The sequence below is a fragment of the Diadema antillarum genome, unplaced genomic scaffold (genome assembly GCF_040938485.1).
Source record: "Diadema antillarum isolate AM-2024a unplaced genomic scaffold, OU_Dant_1.0 seq00000644_RagTag, whole genome shotgun sequence".
Lineage (NCBI taxonomy): Eukaryota > Metazoa > Echinodermata > Echinoidea > Diadematoida > Diadematidae > Diadema > Diadema antillarum.
Window position 1 is genome coordinate 41,868 of NW_027271558.1, and position 17,010 is coordinate 58,877.

The 17,010-nt window shown below is 39.0% G+C and overlaps 1 protein-coding gene across 2 annotated transcripts in view; it reads right to left on the reverse strand.

Annotated features, from left to right (window-relative positions):
* The window catches only part of LOC139736405 (transmembrane protein 132D-like), a 78,565-nt gene that overhangs the window by 35,976 nt on the left and 25,579 nt on the right, over positions 1-17,010 (reverse strand). The window contains exons 1-2 of one of the 2 annotated variants that reach the window (XM_071647157.1): positions 10,353-11,085; positions 9,111-9,969 (exon numbers count right to left, since the gene is read on the reverse strand). In XM_071647157.1, coding sequence (XP_071503258.1) covers positions 9,111-9,910 — 800 coding nt within the window. In that variant the 5' untranslated portion in view covers positions 9,911-9,969; positions 10,353-11,085. Of the gene's footprint in view, positions 1-9,110; positions 9,970-10,352; positions 11,086-17,010 lie in introns of those variants that run through there. The other variant, XM_071647156.1, reaches the window with a different exon arrangement.

Here is a 17,010-nt window from a genome sequence, read left to right on the forward strand (position 1 = left end):
AGGACCAAAAAAGGGTAAAAATAATGAGATATATGAAAAAGGAGAGAGAGAGGGAGAGCGTGATATTACCCCTGAAGCTACCGCAAGTTTATCACGCCCAAACAATCCTCTCATCTAAATTAGATTCCTCAATTTATCATTTCAGAGGCAAATTGAATCTAAATGCAGCTTAGATGGTAAATTGTTGGTTTTTGCCTCTGTAAAATGGCATCATAGCAAGACACACATCCAATAAGCTAGCTTGGCATTTGGGTTTTACACCATTTATTCAAGGTCTGTGCAAGCGAAACAAATTTTTCATGAGACTGGCATTGATGCATTCAAAAGTAGAAGCACTTGAAGAGCTCAAAATTCTACCAAGGACATTGGTTCACAAAATCCACGGAACTGTACATAAAAATATTCCTAGATTCAAATCACTATCAGGGGCCTGATCAATACCACAAACTGATTACCTCTTCCTTTTATCATGACAAACATATCCTAAAACTTTCATTACAATCTGTTCATAACTTTTTAAATCAACATTGCAACATTATAAATACTGCGAAACCAGAAACAATTGTGGCATGAAGTTTTCACGAATTGAAGCCCACATAATATTTTGCCGCATGAAACTGTCACAGGCTGCGTTTATCTAACTTGAGAGAGAGAATCACGTTTCAAAACGCGTTTGGAACGGTGTTTGCAAACATGGTTTGAAACGCGATTCTCGGGGAGCCGCGTTTATCTAACCATTCTACAATCGCGATTTGAGTGGTGTCGCTGCGCAGCTGCTTTGCGCCGTTTGACCCGGGAAGTAAAGGTCAACTGCATACCACCAAACATGCCTCCTCAGTCACACACAAATAATGGGCAGAGAGCACAGCCGGAAACAGCTGAAATTTGACCTTGAAATTTTTATATAAACGCGTTTCAATACGGCATTGCGTTCATCTGCTCACAGAACGGCGATCGTGGTCTCAAACGTGTTTCAAAATGCCCTTTAAAAGGCGTTTCAAAACGGCGTTTCTAAACGTGTTTGAAAACATGGTTGCGTTCATTTAACCCCTGAAAATGCCTCAAACGCGTTTAGGATCGTGATTCTGCCTCAGAAAATTTTTTAGATAAATGCAGCCACAAACTGCCACTAGCATTCAATGCATTGTGCGAACAATTACTTCTACGTGCATTTTACTTTTGCAAATCTTGGCCCCTTGCAAAAACTTGTGAAGGTTTCATGTATGCAAAAAATTTCTGGTTTTACAGAAAACAAACCAAATAGAAAAGCACTCGGACAGCACAGACGCCTGCCAAGCCAGCAACTCATTTCCACCCTTACACGCATGCAATATCCCAAAATAGAAGCATTTACATGTCAATGCACGGTGCCTTGCCCAAGTAGAGTGTGCGCTTTAGTGCACGTATGTAAACCTCCAGTATACGCAGCTTGAACCCCAAGTTCGTTCACCTTATATGCTAAAAAGAGGAAAAATCCTTCAAAAATCCATAAAAATTCCCAGATCACTACCTAAATTGAACGAGGTGTTCCTGGTGTCAATTTCAACCTTTTATGTAAGTTTCATTTTAATCCGTATACAACTTTTTGAGCTATTTTGCAAACAGACAAACCAACGCCAATGATCACTTAACCTCCCCATTCCTTGGCGGAGGTAACAAGGCAACAAGCAGGAAGCAAGGCCAAACCCTGAGATAAGATGGCCTCAAAAACCTAGAAAAGATCAGACCCCAGATCCACTAGAATATCATGGACATTTTTATATGAAGGACACATAATAAAACTTTCTAAAGTCATGAATTTGTAAAGAGTTTTGTCACTCTCTCACACCTGATATGCCTTTTCACACTAATATCAATCATATTAATATCATAATGGCTGTTTGTCAATTGGCTTGACTTTGGATGGTCCACTGAACCACTGCATTCAAGGCAACGCTGATGAATATCCACAGCCTTTATTTTCTAAATTGTTTTTGTCAGAAGACAATCAATCTTTTAAAAATGCCCATGAAACCCATTTCCGGAACAGCAATATCAATCATTCGTTATGGACAACACAATAAAAATAGCAATGATAGTGATAATGGCTTTGGTGAAGATAAGAGATGAGCATCTGCTCTATACACACATTGCTGCATCACTACATGTGATAGAGACAAGTTGCTGTTTTTTGTTTGTTTTCTTTATTCTTTGGTTGTGTGTGTGTGTGTGGGGGGGGGGGGCTATGCTGTTCTGTCACATGACTTGCTCACACTGACACTGATAACTTTCTGATTATTTATCCCTTTGTCTTCAATGTCTCACAGATCCATTTTACTTTCTCATTGGAGGTCACTCTCGTATAGGTTGCTCACCTCATTGATGTATAAAGTGTTGGCTTTTTACTCTTGCAAATGGAGAATACCCAAAGTAAATTTGTCTAAAAATAATTCTCTGCTTCAGAAGTGGTAATTGCTAGTACAATGCATACACAATGCTGTGTGCCAAAGTTATGTCTAAATTAACAAGGCATTATGATTGCTGCTAATAACAACAAATTCACAATTAATATGTATGGAATTGGCATTATAACTCACAGGATTTACTGTTAGCAATTGTATTAAAGGTCCAGTTTACCTTTGGGAGCAGTGATGTGAAAAATGTTCAAGATATCGCCTTTCATGCATATGTGTAGGTCTGTTGTACCACAAAACACCCTCCCATACAAAATTTCCACAATAAAGCCTAAAATATAAGGAGATATCAGTGTTTTTCTCAATAAACCGTAACTGTAGACGGTTTAGTCTGGAAACATTTTTATTATAACTATTGTTCACATTTTGTGTATTTAACAACACTTACCATCGATTATACGCATTCAAATTTTTACAGTGGTTGTTTCTATCCCTAACTCACATTTTAGAACTATTTTAAAGCACTAATGCTTGGTTTTGTTTCATCTGCAAATGGTAAATTATGCCTTTAATGTTCTGATTTGTTAGTAGTTGTTTTATTCATGATTACTGCTAGTTATTTATAAGCATTGCCTGCTGTGATGTTGGGTATACATACAGAAATTAGATATTGCAGCTAATTGAGAAATGCAGCAAATTTGGAGCCAATGATTTTTTCTGTAACTCCCCCTAAATTGTTATAACTGTATACCAAGTCAAATAAAATTCAGAAATATGTATGTAATAGCATGTTCTTTTCATTTTGGAAATTTCATGGAGAGAAAAAAACAACTAAAAAAGCACTCAGATAATACAAGTGTGGAGAAACAGGAGGAATGGTTTTGAACAATATTGCTGTTTTCATCCATCACAGTGACTACTTGCATGGTCCTAGTCCCATATATCCATATCAACGTTGCTTGTCATTTTGTCTACATTTTACTAGCAGATATAACCCAGAGTATCACTGTCAGACAGTATTTTAGTAAAAGCATTATCAATGGTAATAAAACCAAAAATGATTCTCATAGATACTTCATGTATAGTTAACACTTCCCCCCACTTCAGTCAAGTCTAGGAACTATTTAAAGGCATAATTTACCATTAGCAGATGAAACAAAAACCCAGCTTTAGTGCTTCAAAATAGTTCTATAAAAATGTGAGTTAGGGATAGAAACAACCAATGCAAAAATTTGAATCAGTATGATCAATGATACGTATTGTTAAATAAACAAAATGTGAACATTAGTTATGATGGAAATGTTTCTCGATTAAACCGTCTACAGCTATGGTTTATTGAGAAAAATAGTGACATTTCCTTAACACATTTTAGGCTTTATGGCAAAATGTTTATATAGTAGGATGTTTTGTGATACAACTGACCTACACATATGCATCAAATGTGATATCCCGAAATGCCAATGCCGAATCCCAATGGTGAAAAGTACCAGTAAGGGTAGATGAAAATTTTATTTCAACCAAAGCTTTGCACTGCTGAAAAAAAAATCAAAATCTGCTTTAGTTGTTGCCATCAAATAGAAGGTCTGTATTATGAGATGATTCTTCAGAAATCTCTAAAGAGATTCCAAAAAGGTGTGTGTGATTATTTTGCCAGTGATGTTTGAGATTCTAGCTTCAATCAACTGATTAAAATCAAATGCCGCAGCCATAGCATTAGTGCTTGGTTCTATAGAGAATTTTTATCGGCATTTGATACACTAAACAAAGAATGCTTTTATTAGACCCTTGGAGTCATTTACCCATATCTGAAGCCATTTGAAAACAATTTGCATTCAGAGAATACTGATAAAATCACCAAACTTGGGATTGGCTCCCTCAATAAATGCTGCTTGAGATTCAAAAAACAGGAGGGGAACACTTTGAAATCAAGGATGCACAGGATGTGTGAGACCGCTGGTCTGATGGGTGTAGATTGTTTGGATCTATACCCCTCAGTCTCCCCCTTCTTTCTAGAGTTTCCACAAGATATTTATCTACCACATGAATACCTCAATCTAACCAATCTGGGAGAGTTCCTGCCAAGGTTGATTCATCCACGCCGCCATCTTTTTTTCCCTCTCCCCATTGTTATGATCACTTATTGCCATTATTTCCTCACAAGCGATAAATTAACAAAGGCAACAATCTCATTCTCACATCTTTACGAGCCGACTGCCTAGCCAGGCATGTCGTGGTCGCATTGGCTGCGTTTTCAAATGAAACTGTTTATCGCGCCGCACAAATGATCATGGACTCAATATGTTCTCGGCTTTGTGGTGGCAAGAGCACAATAGTGCTTTTATTGCATGTCAATTTTGAGCCTTATCTGTGTACCTATTTACCGTCAAGTTTATTCTTTATTCTTTTTTCCTTCTTTTTTTTTTCAGTCTCCATCATCTTTCCCCTACAGCCTATGGAATAGTGTGCTATCTTATCCTGGCATCTCTTGTACCCTAGAGCTTTTTTTGGTCGCGACATAGAAGCGCCGCAGCTGGCTTCTAGCCGCGCTAAAGGCGCGAGAACGTTAATTACTGTCACTCGTCTCCGTGGCGCACTCTGTGCTGGTAACTGGATTAACAGACGCCTTTAATTCGGGAAGCCAGGTGTATTAGTTATCAGGCGTATATCTCGCTAACAACGCCAATAATTTGGCACAATTACAGTCACTACCAAAGCCTTTAACAACGTCTGAAATGCTGCTGTAACCTTCAGATATTTGAGAGATTAAAAGTTAATACTACTCCAGGCAGGGAGAGAGATGCTGGTAATACTGTTGCACTTGACTTTCTCTCTTATTCCCCACTGCACTGCTCTTGTGTGAGAGAGTCTCCCCTAACCAACACATGCTATTGGCTTGCACATAAACATTGGCATAATATTACAGACAGAGTTTGGCCTTTTCTCTACATGACTAAACATAAAAGATCTGACCATTACAAAAAGTAACTTCTGATAGAATCTTAAATCTCACTATTCTTCCAAATGAACAAGTATTGTTTCGCATACCAATAAATAATGTGTATTATATCTGTTACATGATATAATGCAATCCCTTTACTACAAATAAGAATGAAATGATACTAATACTAGCAGCTTATTAATCAAATTGATAATTTTGTGGCTGGTCTATTTTAATGACCACTAATTCAATCCTTTTCTGCACACTCCTCATAAAATATTGATGTTTACAAGTATCTTCACCTGCATTCCCTGTATGTTAGAAAACTTATGAGGTACAGCTGTTGGCCTACACATTATGCTCCCTCTTCCCATTCTGTATTTCAACCACATTGCCTAAACATATTTATGAGGGAACCTTTCCATTGTCATAAACCTTTGGTGGAAGTTTGTGTAATTGGGTCTTCAGCGAAGCACATCACAGACAGCTGTCATTTTTGTGTGGCTGGTTCAATTACCCCTATATAACATGTTTTATTGCCATGTTTTCTTTTTTTTTTAGCCAAGCAGCACACAATGGAATGACCAACATGCATCTCCAAATGTTCTATCATAATCACACCAATATATCAAGGTTGTAACCTTCTATTTATCATGCACATGATATGTGTGTTGTGTTAGTATGCTATCTGCATACTGCACCTGGCAACAGTGGTGTATATCTTCCAATGTTGATCTAATTTTAGAACTATGCTCCTCCGTATCCTGTCTATCTTTCCAGCTACAGGGTCATTATGTTTCTCTCCCCTCCATCCCCACCCCATCCCATCCTCACCCCAACATCCACCCATCCTCTTGGTATTAAATGCATCTTTACCAGCTGACTGGTAAGATGCAGTCAAACATCTTTTGTTCCGCTGGACATGCAAGTGAACATGGAAGAGGAGGAAGAATAGCCTGACTGTATACAGCTGTGCCAGTTTTCGTTATGTTTGACTGAACATGAGGCTGTATCCACCCCACCCCATCCCGACCTTGTCCTTATGTTTCTAAACTCACTGGATCGTATCCCTCCAGAAGAGCACCTCGAATAGATCACTTCTCTCTCCCGCCATCTCTCGTTCTCTCTATCTCTCGTTCTCTCTATCCTGCCGCCTGCTTCAAACACAAGTATGCAGGGCTGATTGCCTCACGTGCATGACTCAATTTTGCGTTGTGCCGCGGCGGGCTTTCATGTCTCCGCTCGGCAAACTGCCTCGTCCGATATGAGAAGCCACCGCCTGACTCAGGTTGGGCCGCCATCCACCAATTTTGATTGGGTTTACAGAGGACGACATGTTTATTCCATTAGAGCCAGAGTCCCCTCTTTTTTTTTCTCTCTCCCTACGCACCGCTTCTCCCCTTTGTCTAGAGCTCAGCTAATTTTGCATTAATGTTACAAAAGCAATAACGGTAAGGTACAAAGGAACACAGAGACGGACTAGAAAATTCCCTGTTGTTAAAATATGGCAGAATGTAAAGCTAGCATATTTGAGAGAAAGAAGAGATAGAGAAAAAGAGAGAAATATATTACTCAGACAGATCAGTAGGTAGAAGACCAGAACACAAGTTAATATCAATACCAGACAGACAGACAGACACAATGACAATGACTGAAGACTTCTCAAGCATTGCCGACAAACAATCAGATTTCATGATCCAGGATGCTAAAACTTATAGATGAGGGTGGTGGAGGTAAGGTGATGCTAGCATGGATCAGGTTTCCTCGTAGTTTCAAATCACAAGCTGTCCAGTGAAAGTAACACACACAACATGACCTTTAGGAGCATTTATGTACCATTTTCACTGCCAGAAACAACAAAAACTTACCAGTTTTTGGGCGGGAAATGCATATATATATATATGCATAAGAAATACCAGAATGTTAACCTTGGTGTTTTGCATTTTTGTTTTGGGAAATTGTGTGCACTGAGCAACTTGTCACTGTCTTTGAGCGGAGGCTACTGATGCATGTGCTTCTTAACCTGTTGAGGATGGACTGGTTTTGCTACAACCCACATTTCCCATAGACACTTGCCCGAGCATACTCGGGGACTCGTCCTCAACGAGTTAATAGAGATCAGTGTTGTAGACAGGGGGGCAGGAGATCCCCCCCCCCCCCACACCACAGGCAGACATCATGTGACCAAAGACTTGAAAAAAATTGGCGAGCCGGGCAGTGGGCATTTACACTAGCAAAAAATCTGTAACTGCCAAGTTTGAAAAAACAACAACAACAACTTTACTTCTGAGGAGGGATTTTGCACTCATGCCAGTTGTTGCTTAGCAACTGTAAATGTAATGAAAAAATGGAATGTGCCCAAAAAACAATGGTTTTACAGTGGAAGCCATATCAACAAGTCATTCATGGAAAATGTGTCAATTTGCATCTTGATGGTAAATGAAGACTGCTCATCTAAAAATAACAACATGGATTTAAAAATTATATCAGAAAAGATGAAAGAAATTTCAATAATGGTGAAACCCCCTCACTCAATAGTTCTCCGTTGATTTCCAAAACTGGAAGTGGTGTATTTTTGTCTGCAAAATATTTTTGAGTCAACCATGGCACAACTGAACTTTACCGATGTAAACCTGCAGTTAGGCTCCCTTATTCAGCATGTTACACTGAACAAACAGACCTAGGCAAATGTCTTAAAATTTTTCATGTAGGTTACATTTAGGGCTAAAATCAACAAACTTCGAGACTAATAGGCTATCCCGCAAAGTCATAATCTCTATTTGATAGCTATGTTGCCATGTAGAGCTAGGATTTTGGCAAGGTAAGAATACATCTTCCCGACTTTTGTTTACATTGGTCGGTAGAGAAGAAAAAGGAGCTTTTTGGAGCTGTGTTTGGGGCGAAGGGGAGAGACACAGGATTTTTATGACGCATTGTCTCAGAGAAATATGTGTCAGAACAGACAAAGGTCAACTGGCTATCAGCGACCAAGCAAACAGCCAGACGTATGTCCACCTGATAAGAGAATAGCGACAAAAGAATGTGTGGAGCTGGTAGATGCAGGCAACGACAAGCTATACCAACCCAAGATGTCTAAAGGTATCTTTATATAGGATACATGTACACTATTGCATCAACACAAAGTATCCACAAAAGGTAAATACACAAGGAATTTACATGAGAATCTACAGTATACAACTATCAAAGGCACACATAGGCCTATACAGGATATCCACAGAAGTTGGATACACAAGGAATACCTGTATGTAGGTAAAAACCTCTTGGTCTCTCTTCTGTTGTTTAGTTCACATACCTAACCGGAGAAGCAGTTTGTAATTTTGTGACATAAAACAGACCTACAAAGTCTAATCATTTCCATTGCTATTTCTTTCAAAATGCTGTCATTTTTTCAATTTTCTTCATTTAGTTTCTTCTTTTTTTTCAAGGGAATGTGTAGACGGTAGAAGGGAATTAAGGAATGTGAACACACTGTAATGCAGCATGTTATTTGTAAGTGATGAGGAAAGGTTTGAGAATCATTTAATAAAATTCAAAAGGTTCTCTCGTTGGTCTTACACTACTATAGGAATGAGTCAAAGACCAGAAAATTCTGGTGGAAGTATAAAGTAATATCTTCCATTTTGCTGAAAGTTACAACTCTCTTTTCTTGCTACCTACTTGAGGAAGTTATTGTTCTATCCCACAAAGAAAGTTCACTGTTCAATGCAAGCTGTGTAGTGGTACATTATTAGTGTCACATGGAAAGTTTCAATACTCACTTGACAGTACAGACTCCATCAAGATACTTCCTGTTGATAGTGATTGGGATGACGAAGTGTTCTCTGATACCCAGACGTCTTCCAGGAATGTACATCTTGACGAAGGGGTCATCCTCCACCAAGTCCATCTTACCATCCCAAGAGAGGAGTGTGACACTACCAACCTCATAGGGCGTGGCCACTGGGCTCGCCCCTTCCTCTTCCCCTGTGCCTGAGGCAGAGTTGCCCTGCTGTGGATCACAGCTCCCAGAAGTCCTGGCAGGGAAGATAGTGTAGGTGACTTGAATGCCATCTACTGTTTCTACCTTGCTGTGTTCATACCAAGAAAACAGGATAGGCACCTTGGCGATGCAGAACCCAGAGTCCCCAACTGGTGAACAAACCGCATCTGATTCCTCATCCCCAAACTGCGCCATCGCCCGAAAGCATGGCTGGACACCTTTACCACCCCCATGCTCCTCACTGCTGCCAGCGAACAAACTCTCTGTCTTGATACTGAAGAGAACATCGATGCTGCTGGCAAACGGTGAGATCTCCTTGAGCAGGAGATGAGCCTGTACACTGAGATCATCGAAGGGTTCCGCAGAGGATGCAAAGAGTTCCTCCTGCACCCAGAAAGGACCACTTGATGCTTTGAGTAACGTCCTCCTCACATCACTGGACCCTATCAACTGGTCAGAGTACAAACTGGTGTCGTTCCTGACAGGAACAATGGGTGAATCCTCCTCCTCCTGCGTGTCTCTCAGTAAAAACACATCCTGGTTGGAGAGGAATGAGTAGTCCACTGTCTCCCATCCCATGTCCTCTAGGACAGCATCTCGACGGAGGCGACGCTTGGTGAACCTCGAGTTGGCTTCTCCTGCAAAGGATGACAAAAACAGAGAGCAATATGATTAGGTGGCTGGGTTTGGGTAGAATGTACAATAGCTAGGACGTCATTCTTTACCTTTTTATCATTGTATGTTGATCAGGAATTCATTTTCTATTGACTGGCAGCTATATTACTTCTCACCTTGAATGAACCACACAGGGTAAGCACCATTTTCCATTATAGAAATACATCGTCTCGCCAATTATAACATGTACTTGGTGAGGCTTGGACTCCACTCTCCATGGCAGAGTAACAGATTTTCACCTTATCTTTGTGACTCCATAATGTTCAGGAAGTTTTCCTAGTTTGCTTTCTGTGCATAAGAGAGTCATTCCTACAGTGCCTTGGTAAGGTCCTTCTGGAAAGTATACCTGCAACTCTTTGGGTCTACGTCAGGCCAGGTCAGGTCAGTCAGACTGGGCAGTCCTTCATCAGACTGCCATTTATTGAAACAGTAACAAACTTGGCGGAAACATCCCGCAGACTGGAGCTGAGGCTAGGTCCAGTCTCTCCTTCACATGTCCTTCCCAACCTCTCTATTTGGGTGGAGGCAGCTGATCATCATACATTTATTATTTGGTATTCCTTTCATCTTACTCACAAGGTAAACAGACTTGTTGCCTGAAACAGGACATTTCACCTACATCTGAGGGTTTGCGTGACAGCCCCAGGGTGTAGCTACACTCGCCCTCCGGACACTCTGAATACGTTTCTGACTAGTTTATTGATAGCTGGCTCTCAACGTCAAGTGGTGTCTGCTAGCACAGACCCAATTCTGCTTTTGCTTCCCATTGAACGGATCACATCTACACGAGTGGATGTTTTTCTCCCCTGTCACGCAAGCTACTACTTAGCCAACGATGATTCAGCTCAACTCGCCAAAATAAATATATTCAGACGGGAATATTGCCAGAATGATTGAATAAAAGGGCAAACTTAAAGGGACTATGAAAGGTACCAGAATCCACAGAAGTCCTATCACATCCTAACAGACATTTCAGTAGCACTGTCCTGGTCATTATGACTGTGATGAACACAGCACAAATGTTACATGTAATAATTGCACTAAATGTATGCATTGTCCATGTGGGACATTACTGCCAAAGTAAAATGCACCCAACAAGGATGATGACATGGGCACTCTTTACATTTTATGCAGGGGGGGGGGGGAGGTCATTACCAGTATTCTCTATTACATCCTATATATCTATTCTATTTTTTTCTCTTAATCATTACACTAAATATTTTCAATTAAAAAAACAAACAAAAACAAACAAACAACTACAGTTTGCAAGCAATTCAGAGCATATAAATTGCACAATTCAAAACTAGCTACAAGACACAAGAAATGGCCATTTCTAATACAATCATACACACAACCAGGGGTCGCACTTAACTTTTTTTTTAACTAGCCAGGCGGACTACTTAGAATCAATTTTGACACTGAAGCAATATTTTGGCTAGCCAGACGGACTAGTAACTTCAGAATTTTACGATTTTTAGCTAGTCCGACGTGATTTCGGGTGGCCAATGGCCAGCGGACCATCGCCAATTTCGAACCCTGACAACAGAAGCAGGGATGAAAAGAAGGCATAATTTCCCTCAAAAATAGACAAGCACTGTCCCTTTAAGTGCCCATCTTACAATAAGCAGCAGGGGAAGCCATCCCGGTTGACATACATGAATATTTACTCTCAATTGACGATTAGAAAGACGCTCACGTGTGCCAACCTACTGAGTCAATAAAAGAGTATTGGAGATTCTGTAGACCTGTTTTAGAGGTCAGAGTGACATTCTTACTAGTTTGTCATCAAAGGCATAATTTACCAATTGCAGATGAAACAATAACCCAGCGTTAGTGCTTTAAAATAGTTCTAGAATGTGAGTTACGGATAGAAATAACCACTGTAAAAAAACTGAATCTGTATAATCGATGTTCAGGGTTGTAAAATACACAAAATGTGAACAATAGTTATAATAGGAATGTTTCCAGACTTAACTGTCTACAGTTACAGTTTATTGAGAAAAACACTGATATCTCCTAATATTTTAAGCTTTTTTTGCAAAAAAAAAAAAATTATATGGTAGGATGTTATGTGATACAACAGACCAACACATATAATGCATCAAATGTGATATCTTGAACATTTTTTAAATCACTGTTCCCAAAGGTAAACAGGACCTTTAAACCCGTTGAAGACTAGTCCTGAGACACTATTCTTGGGCTGGGGTGAATAGGATAGCATGTTACAGAAAAATCAGTCTGTCTTCAGTGAGTTAAACTTGCTACGCTATGAGCCATAAGACTCAGAGTTATCAGTGTTCCTATGGTTATTTGGCAAACCATCAAATCATAAACTGTGCTTCCTCCATTGAAGCATCTCGTAGACACTGTGATGAAGACACAGGAATTTGAAAAGTTCATTCACAATTGTGAAGTTTACTATTAAATTATTTCAGCATTTCATTCCCAGTAGCCCATATTACTCACACATAGAAAACATCAATGTGAATGATAAAATTGAAGAAGGAAGATAATAATTGTTTACTGAAGGAGTGCCTCAAAAAGGTCACTTTTAAATATCCTTGATCCTTCCACACATCGGACTAAAACACTGGTTGCCAAAATAAGAAGTCACTTGCTGAAAAATAGCAGATTAAAAACAAGAAAGCGTATAGGTCTATACATAACATTCATAAGTTAGGGGACTAATGTCATTTTAGATGAATTTCTGAAAAAGATTGGCTCTTGAATGATAGTAAAATACCTGTACTGCATATCAAATGTCATTTCTACAGAGGTATTGTATCAAAAAGTGCACTGGACTTTGAAAGGTCAAGGCCATGTGGCAGCAGGGAAGACATACTGCAAAATCAAACATTTTCCTGTGCATGAAACTTTCAAGAATTTTATGAGGAGCCAAGATTCACGAAAGTAAAATGCACATGAAAGTTGTTTGTCTGTACAATGCATTGAATGCCAGTTGTGATTTGCAAAAGTTTTGCGCCGCAAAAAAGACAGTTGGCTTAAATTCACTGAAACTTTATGCCATGAATGTTTCTGCTTCTCATGTATATGGTAGGTACATGTAGGCCACTTCAACTCTCCACCAACTACACACAGTACTAGTGTACATCTACCATTGGTAGCAGGAAATATCATTGTACCATGAATCTTTTTTGGCAATGCATCATGGGAGTATCAATCAGATATGACTCCATGACAGCTTTGATCACTCATCATCGACATACTTGATTCATGGTGGCCCAAAACATGAAAAATGAATCTTCTTTTTTTTTTCTTTTTTACTCAAAAGGGGGAGGAGCACTAAATGACTTTTGCATTTCCTGCTGCCAAACCGAGAGGCAGTCTTCGCTCTCAGATTTGACAGATGCTACTGCATATGCTGACAAAATTTTGTACTGGTCCGATGGGCTTTGCTACGAAACCTACTACCTTTAACAGAACTAAGGTCAAGGGTCACTTCAAATATACAGCTGGTGAGGTCAAGAGGTCAAGTAGCTCTCCCACTTGGCCATGCATGATATCCAAGCTTTGTTCCTCCGTAAGAGGAGAAAGAGGTTGAAAAAAAATGAGCACAAACAAGTTGTGGAGGTGCAGCTTACCAACTCCCAAAGTACTGCCAAGTACACCTTCAAAAGGTATGGCATTAGTCTTGCATGCCAGACTCTGAACATGACCGGAATGAAGAAGATCCAGAGTTTGACAATGTTCAATGTAACTCACAGAGAATTGCTCGTATGATCACTCACATGATGTTCTCATCATATTCTACATAAAGATTGATGACTATCACTGGAAATGATGATGATGATGATGATGATGATGATGACGATGATGACGATGATGACGACGACGGAGATGACTTTCATATTATCAGCATTATTATGATGACTATGACTACTACGAATAACAAAACTTCTTCTAATACTGAAAAAGAATGCTGATTTTACCATTACCAATGTTAGACCTCTGGTAAATAATCTGTTATGTGATAAGAGCTACAATGATTAGATTTCACATTCCTCATGTCTTCATCACAGCAAGGTCATGCTTCAAATGTCAAGTTTGGCCTGTCAAAAATGACTAGGCAAATAAAATACTTAATACATGGAGCATGTAGTTCCATGCTCAATACAAACAGTTTTGAAAAATACAGCTTTGTTTAGAAAACAGGCATCCAGGTATGTTGTTTCTTTCTCTCATACAAGAAATGTCAAATGTCCTCAGTATTTTCACGTACCTCCATACTCAGGTCACTGCTAAATAAATTCAGGCCTGAGTCAGCATGATGGCTGTTTCCACTTCATAAGTTGTTGATGCCCTAGCTCTCTCCTACTACTAATAAAAATCGATAACTTTTATCCCTAACTGCTATTTGTTTAATCCCAAATAGATCTATCATGGACAACTATAGACTTATCATTTTAAATGACCATTTTATGAATCGTAAGCCTGACCAAGGAACTCATTTTTCTCTGATGATATTTGTGTAAAGCCTGTACATTTTGTAGATAAACAGAGATAAAAGGGGGAGATTGAAAATAGAGGTGTGCCTACATTGCATCTCAAACAAAAGCTTCGAGAGTCTAGAGCAAAAGACTTTAGATTCAGTGTGTGTGTGTGTGTGTGTGTGTGTGTGTGTGTGTGTGTGTGTGTGTGTTCTTGTTTCTTACTCTTTGTTTACATTCATATGCCTCAGTCAATTTTGAAAACTTCACCTAGAAGTGTGACAAACAGCAAATGGCAAGTAAAGTAAAATAGACCAAGGGGGAAAAAAAAAGGAGAATTGAAATGTCCGTCATTTGATGTTTACTCTGGACCAACCAGGCAAAATAGAAACATAAACTATCATATCGCTCATAAAGTTTGCTTTCAAAGTAACGATTTAGATGGCAGTGTTTGATCAGGAAGAGGGCAAGCAGTGGGACACTCGGTCAAACAGCTCAATACTGCTTCCACCCCTTTCCCTACCGACTTGATGGAATGTCCCTGGTGTGGTGAGAACTGGGCGGATTTCCTTTTTTCATCCTTTTCATAATAATTGATGAAGATGTCAAGTATAAAGCCGTACAATGAGATATGTCCTTTGAATGACTTTGCGAATTTGTTTTCGCAACCGAGTGACTAACTCTCAATTCTGCACGTACCACATGTACGAACTCCATCATCGACTTTGGCACTAATTCTCTCTTTTTCTCTTCCTTTCAAATGATTTTTGCTCAAAATTCATACCTCAAACAAATTGTTCATTATATTTGACAATACTGAATGTCATAGCTAAGTCAATACTCTCAACTGTGTTTGAGTGTTGATGCTGCGCAAACAATTTGATCCACATACTGCGACTGTGAGGGAGTTCTTCGGTCCTGAAAACTTTTGAAACCATAAATTCACATAAGTCTCTCAAATTTGAAGACTTTATAAAATACAATGCAGTCTGCTCATCCATAAAAAAAGAGTGCTTTTGTAAAAAATCTGAGACCAAATTTTGTCAATGTGGAAAACTTGTAGTCCAATAAATGTATCACTGATATAAAGTTGGATAAAAAACAAAATGTCTTGCAAAAAAAAAAAAAAAAAAGTTTCCCATGTTCTCAATCCTAAACCAAATACATGTGTTAATGTCACAATATTAACATGTTAGAAGATGAGGAGAGAAGAAATTACTGAAATGCGCATCATTCTCACATCTAAATGCTGGGGCAATTTTAGTTTAAAATTTCACCAGAGATACAAAACCAAATATCTGCTTCAGCAAAAAATTCTGCAGAAGCTGAAAAGCTTATAAATAAAAGCTACCACTATTAGTTATGAGCTTGATACCATCTCATTCAGGGATGTCTCTTCAAAGCAAAGTTACAAACATCATACTGTAATTATAGAATTTGCCCTTTAAAGAGATGAGACAGTTTTGGTTGAGATGGGATTTCAGGTTTCCAACTTTTTTTGTGAGATAATTAGAAATCACTTACGAAATATTACAGAGCATTTGATTCTAAGAACATCTGAAAGTTCATTTGATGAAAATTTGTTTTGACATGGCTGACATATTCAAAACAAAATGATCCAGTTAACAAAAGTTGGGATGCACCTTTTATTAGGAATCCTTTACTTTACTTTGTTTTTGGATATCTCAGCCATTTTAATACCGATTTTCATCAAATAAACTTTGGTTTTTTTTTTCCAATAATTGTATGCTCTTTGATATTTTATACATGATTTCTAATCATCTCTCAAAATGTAAAATGCTGAATCCCCATCTTAACCAAAACTATATCATCCCTTTAACTTGAAGCTAGAGACCCTTCACCTTGACAGAGTGGAGAGAAAGCAGCAAGCTGCTGTCAGGAGTGCATCCCATCATGCACTAAGTACTTTGAGCTTGACCTCTGACCTCCGTCTACTTGCTCCCGAGTGTCTGAGGAGTCTTTCCCTGTAGCCTGATGCCTGTTTGCTACAAATGCACCAGATGTACCAGAACGGTGGGCGGGCAAATCACAGTACTGACCCGAGAACAGGCTTGATAACCATACCAGTGACGCCTGTCCCAAATTTTCATTAAAATTTAGGCCTAACTCAAATGTGGCTGACAAATCTGACAAACAGTCTTGGAAGCAAAGTTCTGTGGGTTAAATTTCATTCAAAATGGTTAAGATTTCAGAAAAGTTTTATGGCTTCATAATTCACAGCAAATCATGAAGAAGATCAAGTGAATGGAGTAAACACACTATCAAGGATGTATGGAAATTATTTTGGTAATTTTGTCTTGACCTAAATAGCATTAAGAAATACAATTAGACATAAGTAAGAATTGAAATGTTCTATATGAAATAATTCCTGTGTGGACCTTATGAGGACTATTCATTTCAATTAAACTCATTCCAGAAACCCAGCAAGAAGGAGGGGATTTTGTTGTTGTCTTTTGTTGCTTTTTAAACAGACCTGCATAAACTGTCATGTCTCAGGCATGCACTTGACAGGGGTGTAAGAGCCTCTAACTCACC